Raw genomic sequence first — 15,862 nt, forward strand, 5'->3', positions numbered from 1 at the left:
ACTCTAGGCCCTTATTTGGCTTCTTCTGCTCCCATGGAACTTATCACCACTGGGCACTACACTGTGTATTTATTCACCTTAGTGTCTGCCTTCCCATGAAAACTCAGGCTTCCTACCAGCAAGGACTCTGTCTTCTTGGTTCGCTGTTGGAATGCCAGTGATCTTGGCCTGCCCGTTGGAGCGCCAGTCACGACATGAAGCACTTTCTGTGCCCAGTTGTCGTCTCTCTGCCACCACTGCAGTGTCAGTTGGGTGATGGGAAGTCTTTCTCAGTCTGATTCACCAGGAGTATCCCAGGACCTCGCATGGTTCTCCTATGACATCTATTATATCATTTGTCGCCTGCACCTTATAAATGTTTGTTGAATGCTGTGACTCAGATCCCTGAAAATTTTAGTCTACTTTTCTCAGACAAAGTTGTCCTTTTGTGGTCAAAGGCCAAAGGTGGCACTTGGCCAGGTATCAGCCCGCCAGCCAGCCATGCACAACTGAACTTCCCTTCAAGGCCGACTCCACATCACCACATTGGCACCTGTGGAGAGGGCACTGGGGTCCCTTCCCCACCTGGCCCCTGCCCACTTCTGCAGCTGTGTCCTCGTCACCCCCAGCTTTCTCCCTGTGTTCTCCGGGAGGCTGTGCGTCAGTTTCCCAGGACGGGGCAGTCAGCGGGCCTGGCACCGCCAAGCGGTCAGCATGGCCTCCACTGTCACGTGCTCACAGGAGGACAGAGGGGTCCTCCCATCGAGCTTGGGATCAGTGTGGCCGGCGCACTGGCGCCCGCTGCCCCGCCTTTTCACGGACCACACGAGCCCGGGCTCACCTCGTTGTCTCGGTCCTTCTCCAGGAAATGGCGGGCCACGTGGCTGGGCAGGATGTTCCGGAGCATGTTCTCGTTGTGCTCCCTCAGCTCCTTCATCTCGTTGATTTCCTCTTTGGCCTGGACTCGCCAGAGGAAGTCCAGGCGGGCGGTGTACTCCAGCTGCGGTTCAGGTGAGAGAAAGAGAAGAGACAGGTAGACAGACTGTCAGGGGACAGGCTCCAGGCACTTGTGCGGCAGGTGGGGAGAGCTGCTCGGGGACACTTTGCAGACAAAACAGCCTCATCCGAGCATTTTGGGAGGCGTTCTGCCAGACACAGAGAGAGCAAAGGATGGTCAGACTTCACAGAGCTTTGTATCCCCCTTCCTAGCGTTATGGCCCCTGTAACTTATAATAGTTCGTGTGACTAGCAGATGACGGTCACGTCTTCTACCAGTTTGCAGGTGCCGTGAGGTCAGAGGTCCTCTCCCCAGCTCAACATTATATCCTTACCATGTGGCCGCGTGCTTGGCACAGGGCAGGCGTTCAATCAACATTTATTGCCTCAACAAAGAAGTTAATGCTAATCCAGCCAGCTAATGCTTAGATGGTGCTTATTATTATTCCAGACATTGTTCTAAATAATATACATATGTTTACTCCTTTCATTCATATAAAAACCCTAGTAGGAATTATTATGCTCAATCTGTGTTTTACAGATGAGAAAACGAAAGCCAGCCTGGTGAAGTAAGTTGGCCAAAGTCACGTACTAGTTAGTGGGGAAGTCGGGATGTGGGCGTAACTCCGGAGTCCAGCTCTAGCGTGTGAACTTGCAATCACTAGGCAGAAGTGAAGTGCATGAATGAGCTAAAAATGGAATGATTGTGGATTTAGTTGTGAGACAAATATGGCTTAGCTCCCTGGTCCCACTTCAAACACTGTAACCTGGGCCAGTGACTTCATCTCACGTCTCTCATCTCCAAAGTTGCAGTGAACACCACTGACCACGCAAGGTGGGGACAGGAATCACATAGGATGTTACAGTAAAGCCCGTGGCTCGTAGCGGGTCCTCATGCACCTTCGTTCCCTCTCGCCCTAGCTTCCCTTTGCACTGACAAGTGAACAAGTCCCTTTCTGAAGAGGCTCACACATTCACCCCAGCTTTGAGGATGTCCGTAACTGTTGAGATGAACTGTATGCCCTGCTGTTAAATACTCGGTTGGATGCCCCGAGTTCAAGGGCTTAAAAAAATCCAGCTCGTTTCTTTTCTTTGTCTTGCTTGAAAGTCTCAGTGGATGGCAAAAGTGTGAAAAGACAGGGGTGGAAGGTTACCTATTCATGAGGGTGTGTAATAGCAAAAGCTGGGAACAACCCAAGTGTTCATTTTGTTGGTTGAATGGACTATTGTGTGCGGTTATAAAAGGAAGCGAAGAATATTTCTCTGTACTTTGAGGGGCTGTCTCCAAGGTGCACAAAAGCACGTACGGTGTGCCGCCACTGATCTAAGGGAGGGAGACAGCTACATCGCCCTCTGTCTCCGCCCCCTCTCTCTCCATACGTGTGTGTGTGTGTGTGTGTGTGAGCATGTAATTTCATTCATTGGAAGACTGAAGTATAAAAAAAAAAGTAGAAAACCAGTAAAAATCATTACCAATGAGATGAAGAAGGGAGGGAATAAGGTGGAGGAAAAGGGATAGAATTCAGACTTTTAAAATGACATGTTGGTTTACACTTTGGACTCGTGGAAATAGTTCACTTAATTATAAAACTAAGTAGATCTTCAGAACTCTGTAAAAACAAACAGAAATGAGCAAATGGGCCTGTGTGGATGGCCACACGGTGAGGAACTATTCCGGATTCCTTCTGGCCCAGTGATCCGATGACACATTCGTAGAGGGAAGTACTCTGAAGAGGAAAGGAGCTCACAGGGAATCCTAAAACTGTTTCCAGCAGTCCTACTGCAGGCGGTGGTATTTGCATTATTCTTCTTAGACCGTTGTGTGTGCATATAGGGTAGGACCAATGAGCATGCGTGTTGGTGTCACTGAGAACTGGAACTCGGGGGAGGGACACAGGAGACGCCCACGTGAGCCTGATGAGGCTGAGCCACAGGCATGTGGTCCTGACCAGGACACGAGGTGTCCCTGTGAACTCGGGACCTGCGTGCAGACTTCCCGGCTCTGCCCACTGCAGTCAAGGCCGAGAAACGGCGAACGCCTCACAGCAGTGAGCACTCCCCGTGTCCAGAGTGGGGTTTCCAAATTCCAGTTCCTGCCGAAATCACCTCACGCTCCTTGCAGAGCAGACAACGAATTTAGGGAAGCCTGTACACAAGCTGGGAACATCTGTTCCCACCAGAAAGCAAGGAGATTACCGGAATCTATGGGGTTATGTTGAAAGACTCAGAAGCCATTTGCCCAAGTTCTCACCCACAGGGCTGGCTCTCGACTCAGAGCATCTGACTCCACGCTGTGACTCTTAACCCCCACGCTCTGTATGTGCCCCCAGTCAGCTGTCGTCCAGCTCTTGCCAGATAACTACTGTCCTTTCCATTTTACAAGTAAAAATAATGACGGTTCTGGGAGCTTGAGTCTCTCGAAGTCCTGCATTCTGCCAGGTGTATTGCTGGGACTCGAACTTAAGAACATAGGGTTCCAAGACTGGGGTCTGTCTTTCCAAGCTGCACAGTCCTGGTGCCTGTCTTTATCCGACCCGAGAGTCAGTGACTGGAGGCATGACCTCAGTAGTCTCTGTCCCCAGGTGTGGCTTCCTCTGCGGTACATGGAGACGCCGAGGCAAAGCCCGAACCTCAGGGCTGAGAGTGCATGAGGCCCCCGAGGTGGGAGGCGTGTGACTGTCTGTGCTCCTGCCCAACATCCAGAACATTCGCTGGCCTGGAGGGGCAGGAAGTGTTGGGCCTAGCCCATCCGTGTATGTGAGAGATGAAATTCCCAACTAGTCAGTTATTACATAACCGCCTCTGTCGCTCTGGAAATGTGTCATTGTGACGCTCCCACCAGGAGGCTGCTGTGTGCCAGGCTCTGACGGGCATTATTAATGAACGCTGAGGGCCTCTGAGTCACCAAGGGGAACCGGTGGGTGCGAGGGGCTCACCCAGGGATGGACAGGCTTGATCCGGATGCACAGGACCCTGACAGACACTGAGACTAGATGGCACCTGAATTGCTATGAGTCTGCAGAAAGCCTCTTCGGACAGAGAGGCAGCGAACGGCACACGGTGGGAAGAGAATGGACCTGTGTCTGTCTGGCTTGCCTTATTGGCTCTGTGACCGCAAGTGACTGGAGTCTCCGCTCCTGCCTTGGGACCACAGGGATGATAATAATAATAATAATAATAATAATAATAATAATGCTTTCCCTGTTTGTCCCCGGGGTTTGTTCTCACGTACTCTATGTGCGAAGCACTGGGATCCGTGTGTTATAATTATAGTCTCATTTAATACTATAACCGCCCCATGGAAACTGTTCTTATCATACCTATTTATGGATAAGAAAACAGACTTAGAATTCAGTGAGTTACTGAAAGTCACTTATCTACTAAGTGGCACAGGCGGGGTTCGAATATTAGCCACCCTACCCTGAGCCTATACGTGTAACTGCTGCGGTTTTGGGGTGTGAGTATGTAATTTCAAAGTCTTCTGAGTGTTAAAAATAAAAGAGTAAAATATCAGGTGTCACTTAGGCACTCAGACCCTCTCTGCACTGCTCTATTCTTACTTTGTACATACTCTTCACCTGGTCAGGTTACCTGCTTTCCCAGGACCAGTGGAGAATGGAATAAGTTAACCCACAATGTAGGAAAGGTACTGAGGAGAGGGGGCTGACAGGTCATGCAGTTATCCCATAAGGTGGTGGAGGAGACAGGAACATCCTTCTCCCCGGGGGGCGAGGACCTCACTTTGAACTTGCTCTGTCTCTGCTTCCCCTGAGGATTTCTCTCTGGTCAGTTCAAAACCTGGCTGATGGAGTGTGCGCATGCACAGCCCTCAAACGGCTCGTCGTTGGCATGTCAGCCTCAGGAGTTGTCCCCTGTAACTCGAAGCCATCAAGGCGTGGAAGACATGACCCCAGCTCTCCCATCGAGCCCGAGAGACCTAAATACAGGAAGGCTGGAAGTGGCCAGACTTTGACATCTGGCTTATCATTTCACCACGAATTCAGCAAAGATGGAAGAACAAGTTGGCGTCACACTGCAGGAGGGGGGGAGTCCTGGCCATGGCGTGGCTGTTCCTCGTTAGGAAACAGGTTCAGTGAGCAAAATGCTGTTTTCTCCAGTTAAGGGAGGGGACACGGTGGGCTCGGGACACAAGGCTGGGCGTGGGCTCTAGTTCTCCCACCAGCTGAGTAGCCTTCCTTTCTTACTTTCTGTGAAACAGTATGGATTATAACTACATTCTGGGTTGTGGGAGTTTGGTTAAATGAGACAACAGAGGTCAAGTGTGAGGCGCTTTGAAGGGACTTGATGTATATGAACTCCTTCCCTCTGGTCTTTTCTTGCCAAGTTTTATATTACTCCCTTTCCCCCCTGACTGCATTTTACCATCTGTCTCTGTTACAGACAACTCTATATCTGCATCTCTAGGTTCTTGGGGTTTGGGACTCTTTCATCCCTGGTTTCTCAGGGTTTGTTACCTCCCTGTTTCCATGGTGATTCCTCAGCGATCTGTTTCTATTTCTGCTCTGGCTGACAGTCTTCCTGTTTTGTTTTTCTCCTTTTCTGGCTACTTTTTTTTTTTGAAGTGTGCACAGACGGAAGAAAGAAGGACAGGGATCCCGAACAGAGTGGTGAAGCTGGCAGGGTCCAGCCCCACCAGGGAGAGAAAGCTCCCCGGGTGCTGAGCATGACGGCATTCGTGGCCTCAGTTCACACGGAGAAGTCCTGCTGGGGACAGCAGGCAGCACGTCCTGGGGGAAGCCTGGTGTGATGCCCCCATGCAGAGGACAGTCTGACCCACACAACACATTCCCCTGTGGTGTCATTTGGGGTCTGCCCTCCTCCAGGGGGCTGGGACACTTGGGACCAGGGATGGGGTTTTGTCCAGTGCTCTCCACAGTGCCCACCCCGAACCTAGCAGCGCAGAGGCACAGGGGTAGGTGCTTTATCTACCTCGGACACATCTGTCATGAAGCACCTCCTATACTTACAGAAGGCAGTGAGCAAAATGCTGAACACAAAAATGAAAAAACGATTCTCTAAAACAGCCCTCCTTAGGTGCTCCTATCTTATTCTAGAAGTGAGGAAATGTAGGCCCAGGGAGATAAGTTACTTGCTCAAGGCCATAAGCTGCTGAGAGGCAGAGGCGGGATTAGAACCCTCGCTCACCAGATCCAGACAACTGAATGTTTACACACGCAACTTCAACAGTAATCATTTTATCCAGGCCTCGGGGTTGGGAGAGATCCTAGTTTCCCTCGAGCAGAAATTGAAAAGTCTTTTTTTTTTTTTGGATAATGATGTCTTTGAAAGACATATACCTAAGGGGAGTTAAAACCACATTGTTTACCAAATCATCTTCTCCAGCTTAGTTTTTTATTAAGGTGTCTACATTGGGAATTGATGAAGTAAGAATCACAACTTGCTGCAAGCAGCTGATAGTCATTTGCCACAAAGAAGAGCCAGTTTTGTGGCAACGGAAAATGCCAGGTGACCAAAGGCAGTTAGCACGCACAGTGAGATTACCTGCTGTCCATGGTAGAACACAGCGAGGAGGAACATGGCCATCAGCAGCAGCGACGCCTCCTTGGTCCCCAGGAAGTCTCTGTGGGAAGAAGAAATGCAAATGGCAACCACGGAGGGACTTAAGGACACTTGTTAGGAAACAGGTTCAGAAAAGAGTGAGATACAAAGAAAGAAGCAGGTTTCTGAGCACCCACTATGGGATAGGGGTGGCTCTGGGAGTTTTCACTTAGGCTAATTTGGAAATCAGTTGACCCCCAAGGGCGCGAGGTCACTCAGGTCGTACCTGGTGGAAGACTTTAGAGTCTAGCACTTAGTGCACTCACATTAATGATGATGTCTTCTCTCACAGATGCGGAGAACAGACTGAGGGTTGCCAGAGGGAAGGGGGTTGGGGGCTGGGTGATAAGGTGAAGGGACTGAGAAGCACAGAGTGGTAGTTACAGGACAGTCACAGGGATGTGAAGTGTGGCACAGGGAATAGAGTTAATAATGCTTTAATAACTATGTACGGTGCCAGGTGGGTGCTGGAAATATTGGGGGGTCACCTTATAAAGTATGTGATTGTCTAATGACTATGTGGCACATGTGGAGCTCATACAAAATAATATTTTAAAAATCTCTTGCCCTGGCTGGTGTGGCTCAGTGGATTGAGTGCCGGCCTGCAAACTAAAAGGGTCCCTGGTTTGATTCCCAGTCAGGGCACAGGCCTGGGTTGCAGGCCGGGTCCCTGGTAGGGGGCACATGAGAGGCAACCACACATTGATGTTTCTCTTTCTCCCTCCATTCCCCTCTCTTTAAAATAAATAAAATCTTTAAAAACATCTTCCATTTGCAGGATGCTTTTACTAGATTTCAAAGGGCTCTTATACTTTCTTGTCACTAAAACCTGTATAAAGACAGGGCTCTCCTCTTTTTTCTTACAAGTTTTCCTGTTTAAGACACAGGTGCGTAGTTCTTGCTACATGCCAGTCCATGTCCTGAGTGCTATAAGAATCATGCTTAGATTCTTTTGTCAATTCCATCAACTGGACACTTTTAACTCTGTCACTTTAGAAATTCTCACACTAGTGCTATGGACGGAGCACTGTGGTCCCCCCCACTTCAGTTCTTGTGTCTTTTAGTAAAGGCTTTGTTCCCACTGAGGCATCTGCTGGAGTGAACCTGTCACACTCCATCACAGTCCTTGGGGAGGGGGGCACAAGCCATCGTGCCGCTGGCCTGGCCTGGCCTGGGCTCTCTAGAAGACCGAGCTGGAAGGCAGCTGAAGATGGTCAGCGGCCAGGATATACTTGAACGCTGATATGACTTACAGCCATCAAAGGAATTCAGAGGAAGGCCAGGGCTGATTCTGCATGTTTCCTCACTGTCACTGTGGCCCCGCGTGGAGCCTGCCTTTCTCAGGACAGCCGAGGCCTGGAGGCAAAGGGCTGGGCAGAAGCAGCATCAGGCTTTGAGTGTGGGAATAAACAGTTCCCCCTTATGGGCTTCCCCTGCCTGGAGAAGAAAACCCCAAATGCAACTGCTTGAGACAGAGCATCTCTCCTGCTTCCCATCACCTCCCGTTTTATCCCTCAGGTTTCTCCATTCCAGGCAACTGTCCCCTCATCCGTTCATCCAGGTGCTTGAGCTAAAGACGAAAGCCAGACTAGGAGCTAGGTCTCACCCCTCCAAAATCCCAATCCTGCCCAGTCTTCCACCAAATTATATCCTCATTCCAGCCACTGCTGTCCATCTCTCCTTTCACGGCCATGATTCCCTACAGGCCTCTGATGTCACTGTCTACACCCTGTTTTTCAGATGGCTGCCGGAATATTTTTTTTATCACGAAATCCAGGTGACCTCACTCCCTTGTTTTATTGCCTCCTGTTCACAAGCACACAGAAACTCAGAGCTTACTCAAAATAACTGAACTCTGGGGTGGCTTAAGGACACAGCGGGCCATCATAGATGAGATGCAGTATTTAGATGGGGGAGGAGTGGGCGTTTAATGCGGCTACACCAGGCAGTCCCCAGCTTTCCCTCGCCTGTTCTTTCTGGAGGCTAGCTGGAGTGGCATGAGGCTCAGGGAAATGGGGGCGTGACCGAGCTTCCAGACCCAGCTTCTCATCAAGCCTGATGCTAAAAGGCCCTCCCAGCTTATACAGGGCCAGGACCAGTTCAGTTTACCAGGTACAATGGGGATTTAGGAGTGGAAATATGCTCGCTCTTGGGGAGTTATTCAGATTTATTAATTTCCAGCTCCATCTGCTTTCCCTTGGAGATCAGATGCTATTAATAGATGATACTCATTATTGTGTTTCTCTTCTATAGCCCCAGCAAAGCACATAATTATTGAGCATTTACTCTTTGCCAGGCACATACTGGGATGCAGAAATGAAGGCACATTGTTTTTGCCCTAAAAAGAGCCCACTAAAAAAAGAGAGAATCGAACAGACAGATAATTTTGTAACGTGATACACTCCATAGTAGGGACACATCCTTGTTGCCACGGGAATACACAGGAAGAGAATGTAGCCTGGGCTGGAAGGCTCAAAAGCTTAGTCTTCAAGAATGGCGAGCCTTGGGAGGTAAAGATGGGATGGGCTCTATAGGTACAGGGCATATATCTTGCTTAGCTAGTGGTTGACGAGCCTCCAGAGTAGGGATGATAAATGTCATATGTCAAGTTCGAGGTCACAGGCAGCAGGACAAAGTGCTCAGCTCTGTTGGAGCTGTCCACTGCTGTCAGTGCTGAAGTGCAGAGGGTTGGACGCTGAGCTCCACATTGCCATCCTGCACTTAGGACTAGGATTTCTCTTTTTTGTTTTCTTTTCTTTCCTTTCCTTTTCTTTTCTTTTCTTTTCTTTTCTTTTCTTTTCTTTTCTTTTCTTTTCTTCCTTTCCTTTCCTTTCCTTTCTCTTTCTTTTGTTCTTTCTTCTTCCTTTCATTTACTCACTCACAGTCATACAGTGCTTATTTTGAGGGTGTATAGATATATTTTAGTACCACTCTTTTCTCCATGCCACTTAATTCTCTGACCCTAAAGTTTGGGGACTCCTGGAAAAATGATTAAAGACATACGCTTTGTAGTCATGCATACCCAGGTTCCAGTCTCAGCTCTGTTCCTGACCAGGTGTTTAACCCTGGACAAGCCACTCTGTATCTCTTAGCTTCAATTTATTGCCCATTGTGAAGACTCTAAAAGCCTTCACCTCCACAACTGGAGGATAAAATGAGCACATCTTGGTAATGCACTCAGCATGGTGTATGTACATCTCTCTCTCTCCACCCCATAAAGCTCCCAGTTCATGATCTTGTTCCTGGTGGTGGGGCTTTTGGAAAAAAAACCCTACTGGTTCACATGGCTTAGTTTGAATGGGAAATGTCATTTGTTTAGTTCCTGCTGAATGTGGTCCAAAGTCCTGCTCTGTCTCGTACTTCTAACTGCCTTTTCCTTGTGATTCAGTGGGCTTTTTTAAAGCCTGGTAATTTATCACTTCCATAGTTTCAATAGGAAACAGAAATTCCTCTTGAATCTTTCTGAAAGCAGCAGTTGAACAAAAAAAGAGAGATGACTAGGTCAAAATCAAAAGAAAAGTAAAAGAATATTATGAATGGCCTTTGAGTCTTCCTGATGTCTTTCAGATGGAAAAAGGATAGCCTGAGTAGAGATGGCAGAATATGCCTAGTAAGTCAGCCAGGTCAAGGAACATCCAGGAAAAAATTGCGATTTGAATTTATAAGGAACTTTTTGTACCTTCCATGATTACTTAAAGAACTTCTAAAGAGAGTCAAGTGGCTGAAATCTGTAGAAAATTGTAATACTTTGCTTGATATTGGGTGGCAGAGACTTAAAACCAAGGCTGTTTGAACTAATTTATTCATATTAATAAAATAATTGAATTATTACTACCATCCCCCTATGTTAATAGAAAAGAATATAGTTAAGTGAAAACACATGTAGGATAATGTAATTCTCAGGGTTATGACAATCTTTAGAGATGCTCTTATTGGATCTCTCATAAAAATTACAGTAGTATTTAATTTGAGTGTAACTCATTATAGACATATTTATGCTAATTGTAGTGAGTTAGAAAGCTAATAAAAACTCACAAATAAAAAGTAAAAATTGTCAGTAAGGCTACCACCCAGGGAAAACAATGATTAATAATTTGGGGTCAATTAAATGTCATTTCCTTTTCCTTTTTGCAAAAAATGTGTTTATGTTTATAAATTTAGGATTGTATAGTTCATACTGTAATAATTTCATACTTTATAATGTGAGTTTAATGAATCCATTCTAGTCTGTGTTATGTGGACCATACATAATATACTATTCCTTGCAAGCCTTTAGCTTTATAGAGAGAGTTCCAGGCCCGGAGAGGGGAAGTCACTTGCTCAGGCCTCACAGCTGATTTGTGTCAGAGCCAGGATGAGAATTCACACCTCAGGCACCAAGTTCATTGTGCATCTGATGCCAAACGTTTAGCCTAGCTATTAGTTCCCCCTTCCCCTCCTTCAAGAAGTCCAACATAAACCAGTTGATCTGAATTTATCTTTTATTCTGTGGCCATGCTAATGACTGTGCTTGCTTAGTGCTGATTTGATGCCATACCTCCGAGAACACTTTACAGACATCGCCTGCTTGAACCGTCACATCAACAATTAAGATACGATTAGCCCTGTGGCAGTGAAGAAGAAACTTATACTCCAACACTGAGAGAGAGGTTCCAGTTGGCGGGTCTAGTGACTGGTGCAGGCTGGCTATTGGCCCAGATCTCAGTGATGCTCTTCCAGTAGCTAACATGTCCTCCTACACGCACTCACTGGCCCCAAGGCTCCTTGAAGGTGGAAATAATGTCTTCTTCTTCTTCATATCTGTAGGGTGCCCAGCAGAGCCCATAGCAATGGCATGACACTTAAGTCTGAAGGCAAACTGTATGTACAGAGGGGAGTGGGAGGAGGAGAGAGCAGGGAAAGGTACAGAGAATAAGTAGCATAGACGGTAGGTAGAAAATAGACAGGGGGAGGGTAAGAATAGTAGGGGAAATGTAGAAGCTAAAGAACTTAAAAGTATGACACATGGACATGAACTAAAGGGGGGGAATGTGGGTGGGAGGGGATGCAGGGTGGAGGGGAGTAAAGGGGGGGAATGGGACGAATGTAATAGCATAATCAATAAAATATATTTAAAAAATAAAAAAGTTGTATGTATAGGACGGGGAACTTATGGCTTATGGGCAATGGTGAGCAAAACTCGTAGGGGTTGTAGATAGACTGCACTTATCTGCCTGTGAATGAGTGGTGAGATATGGTTCCTGATGAGCTAATGCTTCTTTCAGCCACTCATCCCTTTCATGTTTCACTCAACAAATATTTCACTGTCAGTTACGCGACCAAGTGCCAAAAACATGAACATGAGCAGTGGTCCTGGCCCTCGAAAGCTCTTATTCCAAGGAAAGAGAAAGACAAGAAAATGAATATTTACAACATGGGGAGATGAGTGCAGTGATACAAAAATAATATGCGTGCATCAGAAAATGAGTAAGAATCGAAGAGGGCTCCGCTGAGGAGACTGTCCGTGAGTTGGACCTCAAGAACAATGGGTTGAACATAGACAGGGAGGTGGCGCTGTCGGACAAGGGGAAGTACGTGCAGAAGCCCATCTGAAAGTAGTGTATGGTTTCCCACGGCTAGAATACAGGCTATCGGTGATGATGAGACTGGTGGAGTCTGGGGGGGGGGTCAGACTGGGGAGGGCTCTGAGGTCCCTGATAGGCAGGGTGAACTTTTAACTGCTTTGAGGCAATAGGGAGCCCCTTAGGGTTTTAAGAAAGGATAATGAGTTGACCAGATGGCTTTGAGAAGAGTGGATTGCGAGGGGGGGAGGGAAGCCCAGTTAGGCGAGGGCGGTCCGGAGATGAGAACAGGGTCTTTTTAGGACCGCAGCATTTGTGGTACAAAGGGGGTATGTCCAATAAGAATTGCTAGTATTAACCAAGTGCTTCGTCTATGCCAGGCCTTGTGCCAAGTTGGGTCACCTTTGATCTCTTTTATATTTTAACAATATAGGGGAATCTCTAGGGACCTGGGAGGTACTGGGGGTGAGGGCGGGCGCCTCATCTGTTTTGGATTCAGTGTCATCCACTGAGACGGGGTGGCTGTGGAGGGGACTTCATGAATGGGAAGGGCGATGCCAGTGTGAAATATTCGGGACTGTATCCATGGAGATGCAGCCAGGCTGTCCTGTGCAAGGTTCTCTGCATTCTCCCAAGCACTTGACCCCAGGAACAGGTGGAAGTGCTCCGGAACCACTATGAGCTCCTCAAGTGATGGTTCAGTCCCCCACAGCAAGTGCAGCCTGTGGCTGCCGGCTGGATGCGCAGTGACCTTTGGCTTGTTGATGCGGAATGCCGCTGAGAGGCAGGGCTCTGCTGTTCCTTACTAGTTTAACTCTGTTAATAGCGAAGTGTGCGTCACTAAAAGACTAGCCAGCATTTGCCCTTGAGTCAGGAAGCAGCAGCAGCGAGTTTGGGATTCTGGCTACTTTCACAACCCTACTTAACAATTCCACTACAAGCTTTTCCTTTAAGACCTCAACACAGAATTCAGAACTAAACTCCTCTCCTGCGAAGGAGGGAGGGGATACGAATGAACAGTATCGATAATCTACCATGTGCTGGGCATACCAAACTCTCACATGCCCCAAGCGCTTTCTACACCTGAAGCCAGGTGTGGGGTGTGGTTTCCCCAGGGGCTGTGGAAGGGGCTAAGTGATGTCACCAGGAGGCTCACCCGGAGGGAGAATGAAAGGAGGGGAAATGACATGAAAGAAGGGAGACAGGAGGCAGCAAATTTCTCTCCTCTGTTCTGTTTGAGGTCCTTTCCCCGACTCACCGCCTATCCAGGGGCATTTCAGTTGGCCCAGTGGATGGCTGTCCTGGGGCACCAGGCGAGCCTCTTCGCAGATCACACGACCAGCACAATATGGCATTAGCTTGCACTGACCTCCCATCATTCTCTTCTTCATGCCCCTTCCCTGGCTTTTGCTGCCCCGGGGTTGCGCTGGGACTTCAGGCTTGCCCCAGGCTCTGTTCTCTAAGGACTCTAGGCTAAGGTAGTATTCCTTATATTATTCCATATTCCAAAAATAATAAAATGAAAGGACCATAGCAGGTGCTCAGTGAACAATGTTCACTGTTACTAATATTGTTACCGCCAAGTTGTGATCAGACCCTACAAGTCCCGAATCTGTTAAAGGTGAAGGAGACCTGAGCTGTGATTCAGTCCAACGTTTAACTCATTAATTAATCTGCAATTAATCTAATTATAAACACGAAGACTAGAGATTCTGCCTAGACTTGTAAGCGAGCGAGCACCTAAGTTGAGGAACTCAGTCGGGCCCCAGGTTTCCATGACTCCACCGTCTCCCCAGTGGCTCTGCTTCCCGCCGGAGGGGGAGTGCTCGCCGCACACGCGGTGGTGGGCACTTACTCTCCACTGTGGTTCAGCTTGTCGTAGCGCAGGAAGAGGCCCGCGTAGATGGTCTCGGTCAGCAGGGCGTAGATGGCGATCATGATCAGCAGCACGGCCAGCTTCAGGACGGAGTTAAGTCGGAGGAAGACCGCACAGGTCACCATGGCCAGCACGCCCGTGAAGACAAAGTACTGGAAACAGAGAGTGCAGGTGGTCAGACCTGACGGGGAGATGGGGGGTCACGCTCCCCTTCACGGACGCCAATGGGCCTCCCTGTAGGGAGGTCTCATCCATCCTCAAACTCAACGGGCCCCAAAGTGAAGACATCACTGCATTGGTGAGAAGCAGTGTCTAATCCAGGGGAAATGACTGCACACTACTGAAGCAGGAGCTCTCTGATTATTCTGCCCCGTGCCCCCTGAACAGTGTTCTTCAGTCTGGGAAGTTGCCCTCTTCCCAGTGTGGTGTGAGCGCCGGGCGTGAGTCCTTCCAGACGGCTCTTCTCTGGGCACCACGTGGTCTCCTCACCTGCATGTAGGGACACCTCTGCAGACCTCTGGGTTTCTCAGTGTGCCGCTCTCCTCTCCGTTCTGCCAGCTCTAGCCTCCTTGGTCTCCCCAGACCCTCAGCTCTGTAATCTCACGTCAGGGAGTCCACTGGGTTCCCCCCGGGTTCCCCCAGCCTGAGCCACAGCCTGAAAGCTTGCCTACAGCCCCCAGAAAGCTCAGACGGTCGCAGGGCTCACTGCATTTGCTTTCTGTTCTCCCGCGGTCACTGTCCTTCGTTGCCTGATGCCCAGCGTCTTCGGAAACGATTGTCACATATATTTGGTTCGTTTTCCTTTAGTAGTGTCTGGTGAGAGTGTAAATAATTTCTCTGCTGCTTCATTGGAAATATGCCTTTTCCTTTTTAAAAAAAAATTATTAAACACTCATCGTGGGTTCTGTCCCTTGAGTCATCTTGAAAAACTATACAATATTGTCATTGGTCCTTAAAACAATCTATACAGCTGAAGAGCTGGGAAGAGTGTTCCAGTTAGACAAATACGTCACAGAAAGGGCAGAGTGTGAGCACTGAGATGATGCCCCAGGGTCTGTGAAGTGGCGGGAAGTAATCTGGAGGGACTGGGCCCTCCAAAGAATGCATTGTGAAGGAGGGAGGCTTGAAGGCTGGGTTGGACCCGAAAACATGGACAAGAAATGGGATGAAGCCCCAGCACGCAAAGACAGAGATTACACCTCCATGGAAAGCTGACCCTCAGGGACCCTTGAACACCACAGGCAGCTCTGATGCTCTTGCATATAGTTGACTGTTTATCCAGATGTGCCGGAGCACATATAGTAAAGGGCCTTGATTCTAACAGTGAAGGTCTCCCCCTCAAGCCTCCTGGGGACCACACCCAGGTGTTTCCGGCAATGACATTGTGGGTTTGTGCCTGTGATGTGCAATCATTTTGCAAACCTGTGTTTCTCCCCTGCCCTAGGCTTATTCTGAAGTCATCATTGGGATATAGCTTTTTTCGCTGTCATCTCCTATATCTTTGCTCTTTTTTTAGTCATTGGCAAGCTCCAGCTCAGAAATAGATTCTACTTTACACCCCATATTCTAGCAACCTCTCGTGTTTACATTGCGTCATCCAGTTTAATAGCACGCCGTGGAATGGAGTATCGTTTCTCATGTGGCGAAGCAGAGAGGTCGGAGACACCGATGAGGAAACTGATGTTCAGAGGGACGCAGTGACTGGCCTGGAGACACACGCCTGTGAGGGTGGGAGTGGGTGTGCAGGTTAAGCCATTAGAAGGTCTGACGTCTGGTCCCTTCTCGTCTGCCAGACACATCCTTGTGCAGGGAAGCACGGTCACAAGGTCAGGATGGCAGACGGTGGGCAAAGTGGGTTGTGGTGATAGCT

At 48.5% G+C, this 15,862-nt stretch overlaps 1 protein-coding gene across 3 annotated transcripts in view; it reads right to left on the reverse strand.

Annotated features, from left to right (window-relative positions):
• Positions 1-15,862, reverse strand: part of ADCY8 (adenylate cyclase 8) — a 156,817-nt gene that overhangs the window by 13,885 nt on the left and 127,070 nt on the right. For all 3 annotated transcript variants that reach the window (XM_036031429.1, XM_036031428.1, XM_028533875.2), the window contains 3 exons: positions 13,972-14,144; positions 6,499-6,577; positions 821-979 (listed from right to left, as the gene is read on the reverse strand). In XM_036031429.1, coding sequence (XP_035887322.1) covers positions 821-979; positions 6,499-6,577; positions 13,972-14,144 — 411 coding nt within the window. The remainder of the gene's footprint in view (positions 1-820; positions 980-6,498; positions 6,578-13,971; positions 14,145-15,862) is intronic.

This window comes from Phyllostomus discolor, chromosome 7 (genome assembly GCF_004126475.2).
Source record: "Phyllostomus discolor isolate MPI-MPIP mPhyDis1 chromosome 7, mPhyDis1.pri.v3, whole genome shotgun sequence".
Taxonomy (NCBI): Eukaryota; Metazoa; Chordata; class Mammalia; order Chiroptera; family Phyllostomidae; genus Phyllostomus; species Phyllostomus discolor.